This window comes from Mobula hypostoma, chromosome 2, assembly GCF_963921235.1.
Source record: "Mobula hypostoma chromosome 2, sMobHyp1.1, whole genome shotgun sequence".
In the NCBI taxonomy this organism is placed as follows: Eukaryota; Metazoa; Chordata; class Chondrichthyes; order Myliobatiformes; family Myliobatidae; genus Mobula; species Mobula hypostoma.
In genome coordinates this window covers 232,773,932-232,793,399 of record NC_086098.1, presented here as the reverse complement: position 1 = coordinate 232,793,399, position 19,468 = coordinate 232,773,932, and the positions used below count along the sequence as shown (strand labels likewise).

General features: G+C 40.1%; 1 protein-coding gene across 2 annotated transcripts in view; it reads left to right on the top strand.

Moving 5' to 3' along the window:
* The window catches only part of LOC134342923 (cadherin-22-like), a 1,022,768-nt gene that overhangs the window by 251,499 nt on the left and 751,801 nt on the right, over positions 1–19,468 (top strand). For both annotated transcript variants that reach the window (XM_063041624.1, XM_063041625.1), the window contains exon 3: positions 5,367–5,661. In XM_063041624.1, the coding sequence (XP_062897694.1) occupies positions 5,367–5,661 (295 nt within the window). The remainder of the gene's footprint in view (positions 1–5,366; positions 5,662–19,468) is intronic.

Genomic DNA, 19,468 nt, shown 5'->3' with positions numbered 1-19,468 from the left:
ACAAGATGCAGTACAAGAAATTGAAAAGGCTTCACTCTAAATAGTAAATAAGTCGATGTATTAATGACATGTCACATGATGCTGAATAGGTTTTGTGTGATAAATTGAAAAACAACAGCTTCTCTATCCAGATTGATGAGTCAACAGATTTCAACAATAAACATTTTGTAACATTTGTAAGATTTGTTAATAATGGTGAAATTTAAAACAAATTTTTCTGTTGCAAAGGGCTACCCAAAACAAGCAAGAGACAAGATATATTTAATGTTTGGAAACAAAAGTCCTGTCTTGGAGGAACTGTGTTGGTGTCTGTACTGATTGTGCCCCATCAACGGTTGGCTCGATGAGAGGTTTTGTTTCTCCTGTAAAAAGAATCCTGGTGTTGTCACAACACACTACTTCAACATTGCAAATAATTTTTCATGTTGTAAACAACATTAACTAAAATCAATTTACAACGTTAATTTAAATTACATCTAATGAGCCTACCTTTTGAAAAATTAAATCCCATTTTGGCTTAAGCCAGTTCTTTAACAGAAATTTATTACTTTTGCCTTAAGAGTTTTAAAAATTTATGAAAGGGAAAGAAAGATTAATTTCAAGAAGGTAAGCTAAGCTTAACCGCCTGTTTTTTTTTCTCAAGAAAGCTTGGCTAAAAATTTATTCTCTACTCAAAGGTGCATTATATCTACAAATTACTGATCACACTAACGTTCCGTGAGCTGTAGATATAATAATTTTTATGCAGGGTTTCTCTGAGACCTGAAAATTATCTCAAGAGTTCCTCCGTGGTAAAAAATTTGAGAAGCACTGTTCTGTAGATTTGCAAAATATACACACAGAAAAAGAATTTCAGGGCTGTATTTGGTGACATGTATATACTCTGATAATAAATTTTACTTTGAACTTTGAAAACATTTCAGTTTTAATGTGATGTCCCTCTATTTTGAGGTTATATCTTCAAATCCTAAACTCTTCCATTATTGGAAACATCCTCTCCATGTCCATTCTATCCATATCTGTCTATATTAGGTAGGTATCATTAAGATTCCAACCGCCCCCCCCCATTTCTCTGAACTCCATCGAGTTCAGATCTAGAGACAACAAGCGCTCCTCATTACATTAATGTCTTTAGTCTCAACTCACTCTTTCCTCAAACTAACTTCAGAAAACTAAAACCCTTGTCTTTTCCCCAATTTGAGGAAATGTGTTTGAACAAAATGTCAACCTTTTTTTTATTCTACAGATACAACCTGACTGTCTGAGTTCTTTCCATATTTCTGTTTCAGATTCAGGCACCTGTAATTTTTGTTCATTTTCCAACCCCAGTATCAAATATCAGTATATGCTATCTCTTAGAAGTTTTATTTTTCCCCAACAACATTCCTACCATTGATGTCAGGCTCATTGGAATGTAATTAATTGGTTTATCTTTGGTCTCTTTCTTAGCCATCACATTTATGTCCCCTAGTCTTCTTGAACCTCACATGTGGCAACTTTACAGGTAAAATTTCTATCTGGACACCATCAGTCCCTTGCAGACACACATCAAATGTCTGAAGGTCTCTGCAAATCAGGCAGATTCTATGGAGAAAAATAATCAGTTGGTATTTTGGGGCAAGACTCTTCATCAGGACTGGAAATGAAGGGGGCAATTTCTTCCCTTGCCTCCCATAACAACATGGGATAGATCCCTTCAGAGCTTCAGTATCTATCCACCATTATGTACTCCGAGAAATTGAGCACCTCCTCCTCGTTAATGCTAGCATGTTCTCACTACTGTTGTCTCTTGATGATCACTGATGCAATCTATTGTAGTCCCTGTAAAGTTGAATCAGACTCATGGGTCCGGCATGTGGGACAGGAAATGCAATGACTTCGAAGAGGTATATTAATCATTTATTTACCAACAGTAAAAAATTGACCAAACATTCATATTCCACAAGTCACAGATGCTGCAAACATACATTCAACAAACATTCTTAATTGAAAGTTCACCTAGAGTATACCTTCTCAATCATCATCTTTGCCTAAAACCAAGGAAGAAAAGAGGAGGTCCCTTTCACATGCAATTTTATATACCCAGGATATTTGAAACTGGAACCAGGCATCTACCCAATGGGAAAAGCAGCTGCAGCTTCTAAACTAACCAATCACAATAAAAGCAACTTTCAACAATCAGACTAAGGCACATCCCCACAGGACAGTCCCTCATCTTGATCTCAGCATTTTCCATCACCGTGATCACTTGCAGTCATCAATATATATGGACGGAATTAATTGAATACATTGACTACAATGAATCTGGAAACCATAACGTAAAAAGTAAGCATTATTCCAATCACTTTTCTATTTGGCAGAGCTTGTACCTTGGGAATTATACCATTCACAATTTTAGCACTTCCATGAAACTTAGAGAAAACAACATCTAAATGCACCAGATGTTTGTAAACATATTGATGAAAGAACCTTCTAAGTCCGCACTCCATAAAGAGGAAATGTGCGCTCTCCATGGTTACATTCTGCCCCCATCCAAAGAACAAGTTGCAGATTTTGCAAACACACTAAATATTTGTTAATCTGATTGTACTGAAACAAATGTTCAGACCAGTTTAGTGCTCACAGGAAAAGAAAGTGTTTTGCAATCTAATATTAATAAGTCAAGTCCATGTATCACAAGGAATGACATTATACTGAAGAGTCACTTCCATGTATAGGTTCACTATATCTATTAACACAGTGCCCCATACTAATGAAAATCAGCAATATTTCCATTGAAAGCAGTCTCTGCTCTGATCTGTAATATACGTATAGGCAAAAGAACCCTGAATATGATCATGTAATACAAAGGTCCTATCTATTCTTTGATTACTTTGGACTGTGAGGACAAGGGAGTAAGGCATTCACACCCATATTCCACTTGTTCTAGCCAATCCTCATCAAATTCCACCGGCATATTCTTCTCTTCCTTTAATCCTCTTTGTGCTTTATTATCACTGGTGTCACATGATCGGCAACAATGAATATATCGAGTCAGGATTCATAAACAAACGTTTATTAAACCCCGATAAACAATGAAAAAAAATGAAAACCCTAACCGAAAGTAAACGGCTATGTGGCCATTCAGTAAACCGCTACTCAGTTCTAGTTCTTAAAGCGATAAATTCAAACACAGTTCTTCGAATGGTAAATTATATAAATCTCTTGGACTTTAAAGTCAATTAGGAGAGACTTTCATGAAGTATCATATTTCTTGAAGACACGACTTCACTGCCACTCCCACTCAGATCCTGCCTCGTCCACAGGATTCACTACAATGGAAATAAAATGGATTTAAAAGCACTGACCTTCCTCCTCCGTAGAATAGATACTGCACAGCCTTTCTGCCACTTTTAGCAGAGGCCATCTCATGCAGATCACTTTCTTGAACAAATTCAATAATGGTCGATCCTTTCCAAACCCATCGAACGTCTCCTTCAGGGTCCCATCTTAACTCTCCAATGTTACTGAAAAGATACATTAACAAACCTGGCAGCAATTGGTCAATCTGCTGGCTCAAATTTCTGTACCTTACGTTAGAACATAAAAACACCGTTTAAAATCAAAACTGCGTCATAATGCAAATACACAGCGTCTCATTGACGTTCTAACTGGAAAACTAACTGCGTCACCAGGGATCATCCCTTTTATACCCGTGGTGAACATATCATCACATGACCTCACCGGCGGGAAAATTACATCAGGTGACCTCCAGAAGACCATTACATCATTGTCACAAGAATGTCACAAGATCTCCTTGAGGTATGTAACACTGGCCTGTTGAACAGTGTTTGCAATATATCCCATCTTTGAACTGCACTGCAGTTACTCACCCAGGCCACTCAGAGAGCACTCTCCAAACCAGGCAGCTCAAGAGCGCTATCAGCCATATGTGATATTGACCTGGGAGTATATCATCTCTTTTTCATTATTGTTGGATCTAAATTCTGGAACTCCTTTTCCAAGAGGACTTAGTGGTTCAGGAAGTCACTTGAAAACCTAAGTTACAGGAGCTGAGGGCCTGGGTTACTGGGAGTGGTTTGGCAAAATTAATTCCTTAGCAAGTAGGAAGGGTTGATTTTATGGAGGTATATAAAATCATGACGGGTCATTCGCAATCTTATTACTTCCATGAAACTTTTAGAAAATGGCATTTTCACCTTCTCACATGCAGAGAGAACCAAAAGTTACAGAGCATAGGTTTAGGGTGAGAGGGGAAATATTTGAATTGGGCCTAAAGAGCAACTTCATAACACAGAAGATTTTGGAATGAACTACCAGAGGAAGTGTGTGAGGAAGGAACAGACATTCAGATCAGGACATGGATTGGAAAGTTTAGGTGGGCAACATAGACTGAAAGGTCCATTTTTGTGTGGTATTTCTCTATGGTTCTCTGACCTTTTAATGAAGGGGATTATAGATTACAGGAGAACGTTTATCAGTTTAGAAAGTGGCCAAGGAGTGGCAAATGAATTTCAATTATGAAAAGTTTGATGTGATGCATTTTGGCAAATCAAATCAGCATAGAACCCAGACAAAATATGGTAGGGCATGAGGGATTTTACTGGAACAGAAACAGCTAGAAGTACAAGTGAATCGTTTGTTGAAAATGATGTCACTGGTAGACACATTGGTGAAAAAGATGCTCATCTTACCTTTATGAATAGTAGTTGGGATATCATGTTACAGTCGTATATCTCATTGGTGAGACCATGTTTGGATTATTATGTATAACTTTGGTAATATTGTTATAGCAAAAAATGTGGTTAAACCGAATGAGTGTGGAAATGGTTTACAAGAATGTTACCAGGACTAGAGGGCACAGTCAAAGGGAAAGATTGGCTAAGCTTGGTCTTTATTCTGTGGAAGATAGGAGAATGAGGAGTGACCTTACTGAAATGTTTAATATTTTGATAGGCACAGGTAAATTGGATGGTAACAGGGGCATAGATTTAGGTTAAGAGGGGAGACATTTAGAAGGGATTTGAAAGGCAACACTTTCATACAGAGGATGGTGAATATATAGAATGAGCTGCTGGAGGGATTGGTTGAGGATTGTACAATAGTATTATTTAAGGAAATCTTGGAGAGGTGAGACTTAAAGGCCCCAGGGCTGAATGAAGAAAATTGGGAGAAGCTGGGTGGGCACTGTGGTTAATATGGACTCTTTGGGCTGGTGCATGTATCCATGTGGAATTGTTCTTTGACTCTATGATTAGTCAAAAGTTAAGAATTTGCCTTTGGATTGAGTATAAATAAAGACAGAGACATCTTTCAAATGTCTAACTTGGCAAATTGACCATGAATGTTTTTTTTTCTTTTTTTAGATACACTCAGATTCAGACAAAGGTGATGGCTCCATAAAATACACCATATCAGGAGAAGGTGCTGGGACGGTTTTCATTATTGATGAAATTACTGGGGATATCCACGCCACAGAACGCCTGGATCGTGAAAAGAAGACCTACTACACTCTCCGTGCTCAGGCCCGTGACAAACTGACTGACAGGCCCCTGGAACCAGAATCGGAATTTATTATCAAGGTCCAGGATATTAATGACAGTGAACCCAAGTTCCTCGATGGACCGTATGTTGGCAGTGTCCCTGAGTTGTCACCTGTAGGTAAGGGGATGTTAGTCGTTTTGCATTTGTAACACCTTCATCAGTTGTATTAGGCATTGATCCATGGGGACAATGGTACTTACACAGTAGCTAAGTGCGCTTTTGGTTACTCTGAACCTGAGTCTATATTTTAGCAATGTGTTTGTCTTTGCACTCTGAGACATTTGATATCACTGAACATTCACTTTGATGGTGTGCAATTTTCTTTTATCCAGGGAGAAATTAATAACCAAAGCAAGGGTGAGAAAGGATTTTTTTGGGGGGATGTAAATATTGTTATGAGCTGGTAGCACACCTTGGAAGGGTGATACAAATGGACTAAGTAGTGACTCTCAAACCAGAAAAGAAAATTGGACAGCAGCTAGAAGTTTACTGAACTATGGGGGCAAAGTGCAAGACTAATGCACAGACACGAGTAGATTTCTGCAGAAAGGGTTTCAAGAGGCAGTAACCTCTCCTGGGATAGTGTAAGCATCTTTATTGAAGTCAGTGCTGAATGTTCACTCTCCTAATCCTTCCATCTTGCATATTAAGGGATCTATTTTTAGTGAGCATGCCAGGTAAAATATCCTATAATCTCCCTCTTGGATTTGGAGACAGACATTAAATCTCTGGTTTACAGCATATAATCACCTTTGAACAGACTGCTATCGGGGTAACATACAAACTTAACCCTTTCAGCTAAATTTCCTTTCTTTGTTTTTTTTTCGGTGAAAGTACCAACTTACTGAAAATCTGAAATATAATAAATGTAGTGGCTATGTGTTCACTTGTATAGGCAAGAACGATTTCTATCCTCCACTCAGTGTTCAGCTGCTGACCTAATTGACAGATTTAACCTTGACACTATTGGACAGAAGTTGCTTGAAGCAGTGAGCTGCCTGTGCTCATTATTGACCCTCACAGTAAATGTGTCATCTATATTGAGGGGATCTGCAAATGCAAATGCATGATCGTACTTTCAGAGTAGCCTGTTTAGATTGGGCAATTAATGCAAGCATATTCTATTCTGAAATAAAGTAGTTTTCAAAGATTTGGAACAAGACAGAAGATGCTGGAGGAACTCAGTGGGTCAGGCAGTATTTATGGAGGGAACTGAATATTTGAAGCTTATAATCAATGTTTCATCTGGACCAGATACTGCCTGACCCATTATGTCCCTCCAGCATCTTGTATGTTCTTCCAGACTTCAGCATCTGCTATCTCTCGTGTTTTCAGATGCATGGCATAAACTGACTGAATTTCTAGGCCACAATATAATCCCTGATATTCCCTTACTCAGTACTGAGGAATATTTATACCTTTCTAATTTGTGGAAATACCTTGCCTCAGTGTCCAAAGAAACTGAACACCCAGAACAGTTTAGGTTATCTGGTTTCCAAGATGAAGTTATTTTGTAAGCAGAAGTTTTCTGCCAAACATTGTTATTTGCTAATCATTGTTCAAGTGCTTATCTTCATTATATAAACCCTTAAACAAACTCAGAGCCTTACCTTGAATTATGCAAACAGAATGGACCAGCAGCTGGGGAGCATTGTGTTAAGGTCCAGAAGACAGAGAAAGGCTATGGTCACTCCTGCAACAGAGCACATGTTATGCTTCTAATATCAGTGGACTTTGTGAAGTGAGTCCCAGCACACACTAGATGGATGCACTGAAGCTCTTCTATCTTACTTTGTATTGTTGTCTCTCGCCACTCTCGCCTGCACTGACCTCACTCCATACAGTCCATCCACTGACTACATCCAGCCCCTCCCAGTTTCCAGAAGCGGGACATGAGTTCCACCAACCCTAAGAGCCCTGTATCCAGACATGGATCCTTAGTCCCATCCCAAGCTCTGAATGAAACTCAGTCCAGAGCTGGATGTTTCTTTCTCGTTCCCACACTCCAAAGAAAGGAGAAGGAAACATCCAATGGATGGGTTCATATTCATTTTCATATCTCAGAAGGCCAAGCCCAGTTGGTGTTGATAATGTTGTAGTGAGTTGGCTTTCTCAACTGCAGCAATCAGCTGCCAAAGGAATGTCTGTGGCACTGTTAGGGAGGGAGTTCCAGGATCTGGACTCAATAATAATAAAGAACCAGCAATATATTTCCAAGAAGTTGTAGCCTCAGCTCAGCACATCATGGAAACCAGCCTCCCACCCTTTCTACATTTCTCGCTGGCTCAGAAAAACAGCTAGCATAATCAAAGCTCTACGCCACTCTATATATTCCCTCTTCTCTCCCAACCCAATGGGAAGAGCATTCAAGAACCTGAAAGCACATACCAGCAAACTCAAGGGCTTTTTATGTCCTATTGTTATAACACCGTTGATCAACCTTTGGTACAATAAGATACACTCTTGACATTGCAAAGTTCCATCTTATTGTACAAGATGACTATTGACTAGTCTTATAACAGCGGAATAGAAGCTATCCTTAAGCCCCGTGATACGTGCTCCTTGAGCCCTATGATACAAGCTTTCTTGCCAATGAGGATTGATGACATTACTCAACTGCGGTAGCCCACTGCAACACACACAAAATGCTGGAGGAACTCAGCAGGTCAGGCAGCACCCATGGAAATGACATATCAGGCCGAGATCATTCTTCAGGACTGGAAAGGAAGTGGGAAAACATCAGAATAAAATGGTGGAGAGAGGGGAAGTGGGATAGCTAGTAGGTGATTGGTGAAGCCGCAGGTGGGGGTGTGGTAGAGAAAGTAAAAAGCCAGAGAGAAAAGAATCTGGTAGGAGAAGAGATTGGACCATAAGAGAAAGGAAAGGAGGAGGGGACCCAAGATGAGAAGAGGTAAGAGGTCAGAAAGGGGAATAGAAGAAAAGGAGAGCAGGGAGGGATTTTTTTTACCAGAAGCAAAAATTAATATTCATGCCATCAGGTTGGAAGTTACCCAGACAGAATACAAGATGTTGCTCCTCCACCCTGAGGGTGGCACAAGAGGGGAGCATGGACTGACATGTTGGAATGGGATAGGGACACTGGGAAGTTCCACTTTTGGCAGATGGAGCGGAGGAATCTTGACAAAGGCGTCCCCCAATTTCCAACAAGTTTCCCCCCATATACAGGAGGCTGCACAGGAGCACCAGATACTACAAACGTCCCCACAGATTCACAGGTGATGTGTTGTCTCACCTGGAGGGGCTGTTTGGGGCCCGCAGTGGAGGAGAGGGAGGAATTGAAAGGGCAGTTGTAGTACCCTGGTCGCTTGCAGACATAAGTGCCAGGAGGGGGATTAGTGTGAAGGGACAAGTGAACAGGTATTCACAGAAGAAGCAAATCCTGCAGGAAGTAGGGGGGAGAGGTAATGATGTACTTGGTGATAGGATTGCATCAGAGATGGTGGAAGTCATGGAGAATGTTGTATGTGGAAGCTGATGGGGTGTTAGGTCAGGACGAAAGAAAATCTCTCACTTATAAGGCAGCGGGAAGATGGGGTGAGCGCAGATATTCTGGAAATGGAGATGTGGGTGAGGGAATCATTAATGGTGGAGGAAGGAAAACCCGGTTCTTTGAAGGAGGACATCTCTGATGTCCTGGAAAGGAAGCCACATCCTGGGAACAGCTGTAGCAGAGACCTAAGGAACTGAGAAAAGGGAACAGCATTTTTTATAGGAGAGAGGGTGAAAAGACGCATCATTGAGATAACCATGGGAGTCAGTAGGTTTATAAAAGATGTCAGCTGACTGCTTGTCTCCAGAGGATGATTTGGGGAGCATTACTGAAGAAAACTGGAAACATGGATGTTTTCCATAGTCAACGAACAAGCAGGCATAGCTGATGCCCATGGCTACTTCCCATGTCTAGAGAAAGTAGGAGGAAATGGTAATCCGCTGAATTTCTAGGGGAGGTGGGTAGTGCCATGAGCAGTTGTGAATTACTGAATTTTGACTGAGACATGGTGAAGAATTTCTCAGTCTATACATTTGTATGTAGGCCACATAATCCCCCAATCCCACAGCTGTAAGTACTTTGATACTTGTGGAATCCCACTGCTAAATACTAATATTGACAAGATTACTCCTGATTTTTTGTACATGGTATTTCTCATCACCAAGGACAACCTTGCATGTGATGTGCAACTGTCAGCATCCAGGTACAAAACTGGGAAGAGTATAAATGTTATTTATTTACTTAGAGACACAGCAGAACAAGACCTTCGAGCTCAACAAGCTGCACCACCCAGCAAACTATAGTGCTGTGCGAAATTCTTAGACACGTGTACTTAGCTAGGGTGTCTAAGACTTTTGCGCAGTACTGTGTTTGTCAACGTGGAGCGGAGAGTGATTTTGTAAATCTAGCAGGAGTAAAGGGATTGGGAATGGTGAGGGCAGAGTGCTGTGGGACAGGTGACAGAGAAAGAGAGTTGGGGTGGAGGAAGGCATGGGAGCCAACACATCCAGCCCTGAAACACCAGGCAAGATCACTGGATTCCAACCAACTGGTTTATTGATCATTACAGAATGTCTCTCTGGTGCTTTGCGCTCCCTCCCATCTCCCTTCCCCTTTTTCCAACCAAGATTCCCCTCTCCCTGCCCCCTTCCCATTTTCAGTTCACAATACAGATCCATATCAGAATCAGGATCATCACTCAGATATGTCATAAAATTTGTCTTTTTTTGTGGCAGCAGTACAGTGCAATACATAAAATTACCACAGTACTGTGCAAAAATCTTTGGCCCCCTAGCTAAATACTGTATATGTGTTTAAGACTGTACTTATTTAACACTAGTCTCATCACAGAATAATTTACAATGACCAATTAACCTACTAACCAGTCGGTCTTTGGACAGTGGGAGGAAACCAGAACACCCGGAGGAAACACACTGAGTTCACGGGGAGAATGTACCTAGTCCTTAGAGATGGCCCCCGAATTGAACTCTAAACACTGGAATGCCCTGAGCTGGAAGAGTGCCATGCTAACCACTACACTACCGTGGCGTTAGTCAGTCATTTCATCAGAAATCTGACATACAGACTAAAGGTACAACAAATCTAATCTCTGAAGTTCTGTTGTTAAACTTCAATTAAATTTTTTTTGACCTCATCTCTCATCTGGTGGGAAGTTATCAGATTGCGGCATTACAGGTGCACTCTGCCTCTCAGCAACTGAATGAAATCCTGACTAATAATGTTGCTATATAATAATGCACCGACTGATTTCAACACCCCAGCAGAAGACTTGGTGGGCCAAATTGCATAATTCTGCTCCTATGTCTTATGGCTTGATGGTCTATTTGAAGAAATAGTGTGCCTTTTAAGACAGTATGCAGTTTTAAATTGAAAACATATACAATAAACTTCAGATAAAATTTCCAAAAAATGGGAAAAAACTAGTTCAGCCAACTTAAAAGAGCCAAGCACAAAACAGTTTCCATACTGAACAGTGCTTCTGTTAAGATTGTGGAGAAGCTGATACCACAACTGACAGGGGACCGAGTGAGTGAGTGAGTGAGTGAGTGAGTGAGTGGGATGGATGGATGGATGGATGGATGGATGGATGGATGGATGGATGGATGGATGGATGGATGGATGGATGGATGGATGGATGGATGGATGGATGGATGGATGGAAGGAAGGAAATGGGAAAAAACTAGTTCAGCCAACTTAAAAGAGCCAAGCAGTGCTTCTGTTAAGATTGTGGAGAAGCTGATACCACAATGGATGTATATATATATACTGGCAGCAAATAGAAATGGATCAAATGGAAGAAACAGAAGGAGCCAGAAATTAGGTTGATGAATAAACAAAAGCTGATTAACAAAGTGCTGAAATGTTTATTTTAGTGATTGTAACACTGACAAGGTGTTTATTTTTAATCTTTTTGTTCAGGACACATGGACATTACCAGCGATGTTGACATTTATTCTGAATTGTCCGTCTCTAATCATGATTAGTGTAAATGGGCAGGTGGTGATTGACATGGATTCAGTGGGCTGAAGGTCCTGTTTCTGTGCTTTATGACTACTTGCCCTTGAGCTGAGGAGGCTCTTCAGATTGATGAGCCCAGAGTCATATACAGGTCAGAACAGCAAATTCTCTTCCACAACAGATATTAGTGAAGTAGTTGTGATTCTAATGATGGTGGAGTTTGTAATTACTGTATCTGTGGTTAGCTTTTAAAAAGCTCCAGGTTTATGTAATTAGCTGGAATTTTAAATTCTCTAGTTGCATTGGATCACATGATGGCAATGGTGTGCTCAAAGCAACAGAAACTGGGGTAATTGAGAGTAGGAATGGGAAGTGAACCTTCAGGGATGCAATAACTTCGAGAGGAATAGAGAAATAGGAATATAAATAATCTATTCTTGGTTGCAGGGAAGCTTCAAATTTTGAAGTATATATAAACCGTGGCAACTCTGAAAGAGGGTTGGGGATAGAAGCAGACATACAGAGGAGAATTCGCTACAATCATTTTTATTATTGCACAAGACATGTGCTTGCCCCCCCCCCACAAGAATTATGCGAACAGTGAGAGAGTGACTTCTTGCGGAGTAGGAGCCATTTGAAAACAGCAAGCCTTGGCTTGCCGGGAACGAGTCATTCTTTGAAATAGAGAGTAAAAGAGCAATATCTTGCAGGGCAGCAGGCATTTGAAAACAGAAAGTCACAGCGAGAGTGAATCTTATTTGAGCCAATAAAAAGAAGGGAAGTGTAAGCAGAGTGGCCATTGTAGGAGTGAGCCAGTATTAGGGTGGTCAGACTTTGGCTCAACAGGTGAGGTGAATGTGAAACTCAAAGGTTTCAGAGCAAAGGCACAAGTAAGAACAGGTAAGCTACTTTATTATCTGCAAATCTGTAGTCCAGAATAGGTAGGATGGCCAAGGTAGAGGAATGCTTCTCCTGTGAAATAAGACCATAAGATGTTGGAGCAGAATTAGGCCATTTGGCCCATTGAGTCTGTTCAGCCAATTTCATCATGGCTGATCCATTTCCTCTCTCAGCCCCAATCTCCTGCCTTTTCTCCATATCCTTTCAAGCCCTGACTAATTAAGAATCTATCAACTTGTGCCTTAAGTATACCCAACGACTTGACCTCCACAACCACCTATGACAACAAATTCCACAGATTCACCACACTCTGGCTAAAGAGTTTGGGATTTCAGCGTAGCTGACAGTCTCCTTGATGACTCCATCTGCAGGAAGTGCACCCAATTTTAGTTCCTGACTGATAAGGGAAAGGAGCTGGAGCTGGATGTGCTCAGGACCATTTGAGAGGCTGTAAACCTTTTACTGAGGTGGTCACACCCAGAGTGCAGGCTCCAGGTAGTAGATGGGTGACCAACAGGAGCAGTAAGGGGAGTAAGAAGTCAGTGCTATCACTCTGATGGAATTGTACTACAGATGCCGCTGCCCCCCCCCTCCAATAGCCATGGAGATAATTGAGAAACAGATACGCAGGCTGATTAAGGAAAGGTGTAAAAACAGGAGGGTTGATGTCATTGAGGACTTCAATGTCTCTAATATAAAATGGGACTTTCTTAGTGCAAGAGGTTTAGATGGGACAGAATTTCTTAGGTGTATCCAGGAGAGCTTCTTAAATCAATATGTAGATAGTTCATCAAGAGCAAGGACTGTACTGGAACTGGTGTTGACTCATGAAACTGGACAGGTGACTGACCTTTCAGTGGATGAACAGTTAGGAAACAGTGACTGCAGCTCCTTAGGTTTTAAGTTAACTATAGATAAGGATGAGTGTAGAATTTGTGGGAGCGTATTAGATTGGAGCAGGGCAAATTATCACACCATTAGGCTGGAACCAGGGGGAGTTACTTGAGCATGCCTGTTTTTGGGCAAGCCTACATACGACATGTGGAGGGTGTTTAAGGACCGTCTGCACAGAGAACAGAACAGAAATGTTCCAGTCAGAAGTAAAGACAAAGTTGGCAAGGTAAGAGAACCTTAAATGTTGAGGGAGGTGAAAAATTTAGTTAAGAAGCAAAAAGGAAAAATATGTAAATCTTAGGAAGCTGGAATGAATCAGAGCCCTTGAGGATTATAATGAAGTCAGAAAAGGCCTCAAGAAGTGAATTAGAAAAGCCAGAAGGGACCATGAAAAGTCCTTGGCAAATAGCATTAAAGAGAATCCCAAGGTATTCTATATCAGGGGCAAGAGGGTAACAAGAGAGAGAGTAGGACCACTCAAGAAAAAAGTTGGAAACATTAGCCTAGATGTAGAGGATGAGGGTGATGTCCATAATGGGTACCTTACATCAGTATTTACCAAAGAGAAGGGTGTGGAAGATCGGGAAATCAGTGCCAAAAGTATTAATATGCTTGGAAATTGAAAAGTTGAAAGTAAATCTATTATCAAAATACATATGTCATGACATACATTCCTGAGATTTATTTTCTTATGATCATACTCAATAAATCCAATAACCATAATAGAATCAAGGAAGATGGCACCAACAGGGTTGATAACCAGTGTGCAAAATGCAACAGACTGTGCAAATAAAAATAATAATAATAAATAAACTGGCGTACTGAAGTCAGCCTATCTATTAACAACCAAAAAAGAACAACACCATTATCAAAATAACCCAAGACATTTTCCAAGGTGACAGCAGGATACGATACAACCGATGGACAAATATGAAATATCTAAGTATCTGGGATATTGACAAGGAAAGAAAATAGTTCATTGTGCGATAAATGAAAGAACTTTTGACAGAATTTATTTCAAGGCTTAAGAAAATCTGTGAAACAGAGCTTAACAGTAAACATAACAAAGGCAATACACACTTGGCTATACCTACATTTATGTAATTTTTTTGTGTAATATCTTGGTCTGAAACTGATCTGGAAAATTTACAAAGAAAAATAACAACTGAAATGACAAATTTCAGAAAACGTTATGTACATTTGAGTGCGGTTCGATTAACACTATCTAGGACAGAAGGGGGTAGAGGAATAGCAGGCATTAAAAATCTACACAACAGTCAGATAAAACTTCTATGGTTATACTTTCATCAACGAAAACAGAAATCAGCACTCCACGCAATTGTATGCAATTCCAATAAGAAGTACACACCAGTAAACTTAAATGAGAGTACAACCCAGAAAAATGAAGACATTAACACTATTGAAGAAAAAGTTAACCAATGGAAGAGCATGATCCTCCATGGAAGACATCCCCATGACCTGAGCAGACTAGATGACGACAAGGAAGCAACAAACGCCTGGCTCAGAGTTGGAGACAACTTTCCAGAAACAGAGAGATTCCTTGTGGCAATACAGGACCAGGTGTTTAACACAAAAATCATTAAAAATACATAATAAAAGACCAACAGATTCAAGATGATAAATGTAGAAAATGCTGAGAAAAGCCAGAAACAATCCAACACACTACAGATCCTGTAACAATTTAACTCAATCTGATTACTTACACAGGCACAATCAAGTGGCAAATGTCATTCGTCAAAATCTTGCTTTAAAGTACAAACTCATAATTGAAATCACACCTTACTATGAATACAATTCTGATCCAGTTTTAGAGTCAGAATGCCACATTATATGATGACTGATTAGTAATTACTGAAGGACAATCCATAACTGGATAAACAAGCAAAAACAACTTATTTTATCTATATAGCTATTCCAAATACACATACAGTGGCATGCAAAAGTTTGGTCACCCTGGTCAAAATTTCTGTCACTGTGAACAGCTAAACGAGCAAAATATGACCCGATTTCCAAAAAGCATAAAGTTAAAGCATGATCGATCCACCCCCATGTTTAACAGTTGGAGAGATGTTCTTTTCATGAAATTCTGCACCCTCTTTTCTCCAAACATACCTTTGCTTATTGTGGCCAAAAAGTTCTATTTGAACTTCATCAGTCCACAGGACTTGTTTCCAAAATGCATCAGGCTTATTTAGATGTTCCTTTGCAAACTTCTATTGCTGAATTTTGAGGTGAGGATGCAGGAGAGGTTTTTTTCTGATGACTCTTCCATGAAGGTCATATCTGTGCAGATGTCATTGCACAGTAGAACAGTGCACCATCACTCCAGTCTGTTAAAGCTTCTTGAAGGTCTTTTGCAGTCAAACAGGGGTTTTGATTTGCCTTTTTAACAATCCTATGAGCAGTTCTCTCAGAAAGTTTTCTTGGTCTTCCAGACCTCAACTTGATCTCCACCATTCCTGTTAACTACCATTTCTTAATTACATTACAAACAGAGGAAACAGCTACCTGAAAATACTTTGCTGTCTTCTTATAGCCTTCTCCTGCTTTGTGGTATAATTTATTTTAATTTTCAGAGTGCTAGGCAGCTACTTAAAGGAGCCCATGGCTGCTGATTGTTCAGACAAGGTTTGAGGAGTCAGGGTATTTATAAAGCTTTGAAATTTGCATCACCTGGCCTTTCCTAACGATGACTGTGAACAAGCCACAGCCATAACAAGCTAATTAAGGTCTGAGACCTTCGTAAAAGTTATCAGAGAGCTCAAATCTCTTGGGGTGCCCAAACTTCTGCATGGTGCTCCTTTCCTTTTTTTCACTCTAAGTTGTACAACACAAAAATAATACACTAATCTTGCTTAAAATTTTGAAAAGGATGTTTCATCTTTAACTTTATGACCTTTGGAGATCAATTCATCTTCTACACACTTAACTATTCACAGTAAATTTTGACCGGGGTGCCCAAACTTTTGCATGCCACTGTAACTTCCAGAAATCAATACATGAAAAACACCAGAAATATGCGAATTAAAGGAGGGAATTGAAAGACTTTGGAACAAGAACATGAATAGGAACATTGTTCCAATAGTAATATCTACAACTGGTATCATCCCAAAGGCACTACACAACAGCATTAAATAATTAGGGTACACAGTAATATCAATGTAAATCTTCAGAAAGCCACAATACTAAACACCACTAGAATAGTCCAAAAATTCCTAGCAATTAAGGAGTAAGTACACTTGGCTATGCCTATACCTCGGGTGTTACCAGCTAGAGCTGAGAGAAAAAAATACATAAGCAATAAATATGAGAACATGAGAGGAAGAGTCCATGAAACTGAGCCCATAGGTTGTACGAGCAGTTTAGGGATGGAGCAAGTGAAGCTGAGTGAAGTTATCCCCTCTGGCTCAAGAGCCTGATGTTTGGGGTGAAATAACTGTTCCAGAACTTGATGGTATGAGTCCTGGGGCTCCTGTACCTTCTTCTCGATGGCAGCAGTGAGAACAGAGCATGTCCTTGGTGATGGGGGTCCCTGATGGTGGATCTGCGTTCTGTGACACTGCTCAGTGTAGATGTGCTGAAAGGTGGGGAGGGCTTTACCATGATGGACAGAGGCGGATCCATTACTTTTTGTAGGATTTCCCATTCAAGTGCATTAGTTATTCCATACCAGGCTTTAATGCAGCCCATCAATATATTTTTCACCACACATCTATATAAGTTTGTCAAAGTTTTAGATGTCATGCCAAGTTTTTGCAAAAATCTAAGTAAGTGCTGCCATGTTTTCTTCATAGTTGCTATTATTTGCTAGGCCCAGGCCAGGTCCTCTGGAATGATAATACCAAAGAATTTTAAATTGTTGACCCTGATGAGAATTGGCTCACGGACCTCCAGTCTTGTCCTTCTGCACTCAATAATCAGCTCCTTGGTCCTGCTGAGTGGCTGTTGTTGTGGCACCACTCAGCCAGATTTCCAGCCTCCCTCCTATATACTGATTTATCATCACCTTTGATTTGGCCTACGACAGTGGTGTCATCAATTAACTTAAATATGGCATTGGAGCTGTGCTTAGCCTCACAGTCATAAATATAAAGTGAGTAGAGGAGGAAGGAGTGCTGGGTCCCTTAAAGAGCATTAAGGTGGATATGTCTCCAGGGCCTGATGGTATATACCCCAGGTTATTGAGAGAGGCAAGTGAAGAGATTGCTGAGTCCATGAACAACACGTTTGTGTCCTCTCTACCCACAGGTGAGGTCCTGGAGGACTGGTGAGTAGCTATTGTTGTTCCATTATTCAAGAATATAACCAGGGATAATCCTGGAAACTATAGACTGGTGAGTCTCACATCAGTGGTAGGGAGGTTACTCAAGAAAATTCTCAGGGACAGGAGTTATGAGCATTTAGAAAACCATGGCCTTATTAAGGAGAGCCAACATGACCTTGTGTGGGGCAAGTCATATCTTACTAACTTGGTTGTGTTTTTTGATGAGATGACGAGGGTGATTGACAAGGGCAGTGCTGTGGATGTTGTCTAATGGATTTTAGTAAATGTTTGACAAGGTCTCTCAAGGAAGGCTCATCCAGAATATTAAGATGCATGTGAATTGGCCATTTGGATTCAGAGCTGGTTTGTCCTTAGAAAACTGAGGTGGGACTTATTCTAGCTGGAGGTCTGTGATTAGTGATGTTCCCTGCTTGTGATGTATATAAATAACTTGGATGAAAATGGAGCTGGATAGGTTAGTAAGCTTGCAGATGATATGACTATTAGTCGTGTTGTGTTTCGCGTAGATGACTGCCAACTAAAACAATGGGATAGAGATCAGTTGCAGATATGAGTAAAGAAATAGAAGATGGAGTTTAACCTGGCCAAATGTGAAGTGTTGCTCCTTGGTAGATCAAATTTGAAGAGACAGTACAGTCTCTAGGCAGGACCCTGGAAGTGGCTACACAGGTTGATCACAGGGTTAAGAAGGCATATGGAATGCTTGTCTATATTAGCTGAGGGACTGTGTTTAAAAGTCAGAAAGATAAGTTCAGGCTTTATAAAACTTTAGTTATGCCTCATCTCGAATGTTGCATACAGTTTTGGTCACACAATTGTAGGAAGGATGTCGAGGCTTTGGAGACGGTGCAGAAGAGTTTATCAGGATGCTGCCTGAATTAGATGGCATGTGCTTAAATAATAGATTGGAAAAACTTGGGTTGTTTTCTCTGGACTGGTGAAGGCTGATAGAGGTTTACGAGATTATGAGAGGTATAGATGAAGCAGACAGCATTATCTTTTACCCAGGGTTGAAATGTCTAATATCAGAGGGCATGAATTTAAGATGAGAGAGGCTAAGTTCAAATGAGATGTGAGAGCAAGGTTTTTACACCGAGAGTGGTGGGTGCATAGAATGCACTGTCTGGAGTGGTAGTAGAAGCAGATACATTAGAGACTTTTAAGAGACATTTAGATAAGCACAGGAATGTGAGAAAAATGGAACGATATGGACATTGTGTAGGCAGAGAGGATTAGTTCAATTGGCCACTATTAATTTAATTGATTCAGCACAACATTAAGGGCTGAAGGGTCTGTTCTTGTGCTGTACTGTTCTATGTTCTATTGAATTATTCTTAAAACTGTAGTTGCCATATACTTCATGAAAACTCAAAGAATAAATTTTACAAATTAGTGTGTTGGACGGCACAGAATGTTTAAGTGCAAATTGGACAACTATAGGTGTCATTGTAAATCTCTGCATTTTTCTCTGTGCTCCAGACTTCTTTCCTCTTGTAGGTAATCTGTATGATCTACTGTTGGCAACAACACAATGCTATAGCAGAATAATTATTTTACACCAATCATTTCATTTGTTCAGGTTTATAAATGAGCAATCAAGGTGTTTGGAGATGGGTAATGGAAAAGGCTAATCTGCAAGTTAACAATTTTCTCATTATCATCTCATTGAGACTCAATCATACAAAAACAATTGGATAGTGTTCTTTAATCTCCTAGTTTGATGACTCAGTCATACTTTGCTATTTCTAAAATGGTCATTTCTTCTTTCAAGGACTTTTTGCAATGTCAATGTTCAGAAGCATAAGCCTGATTTTTAGATGATGCTTAGTGTCACA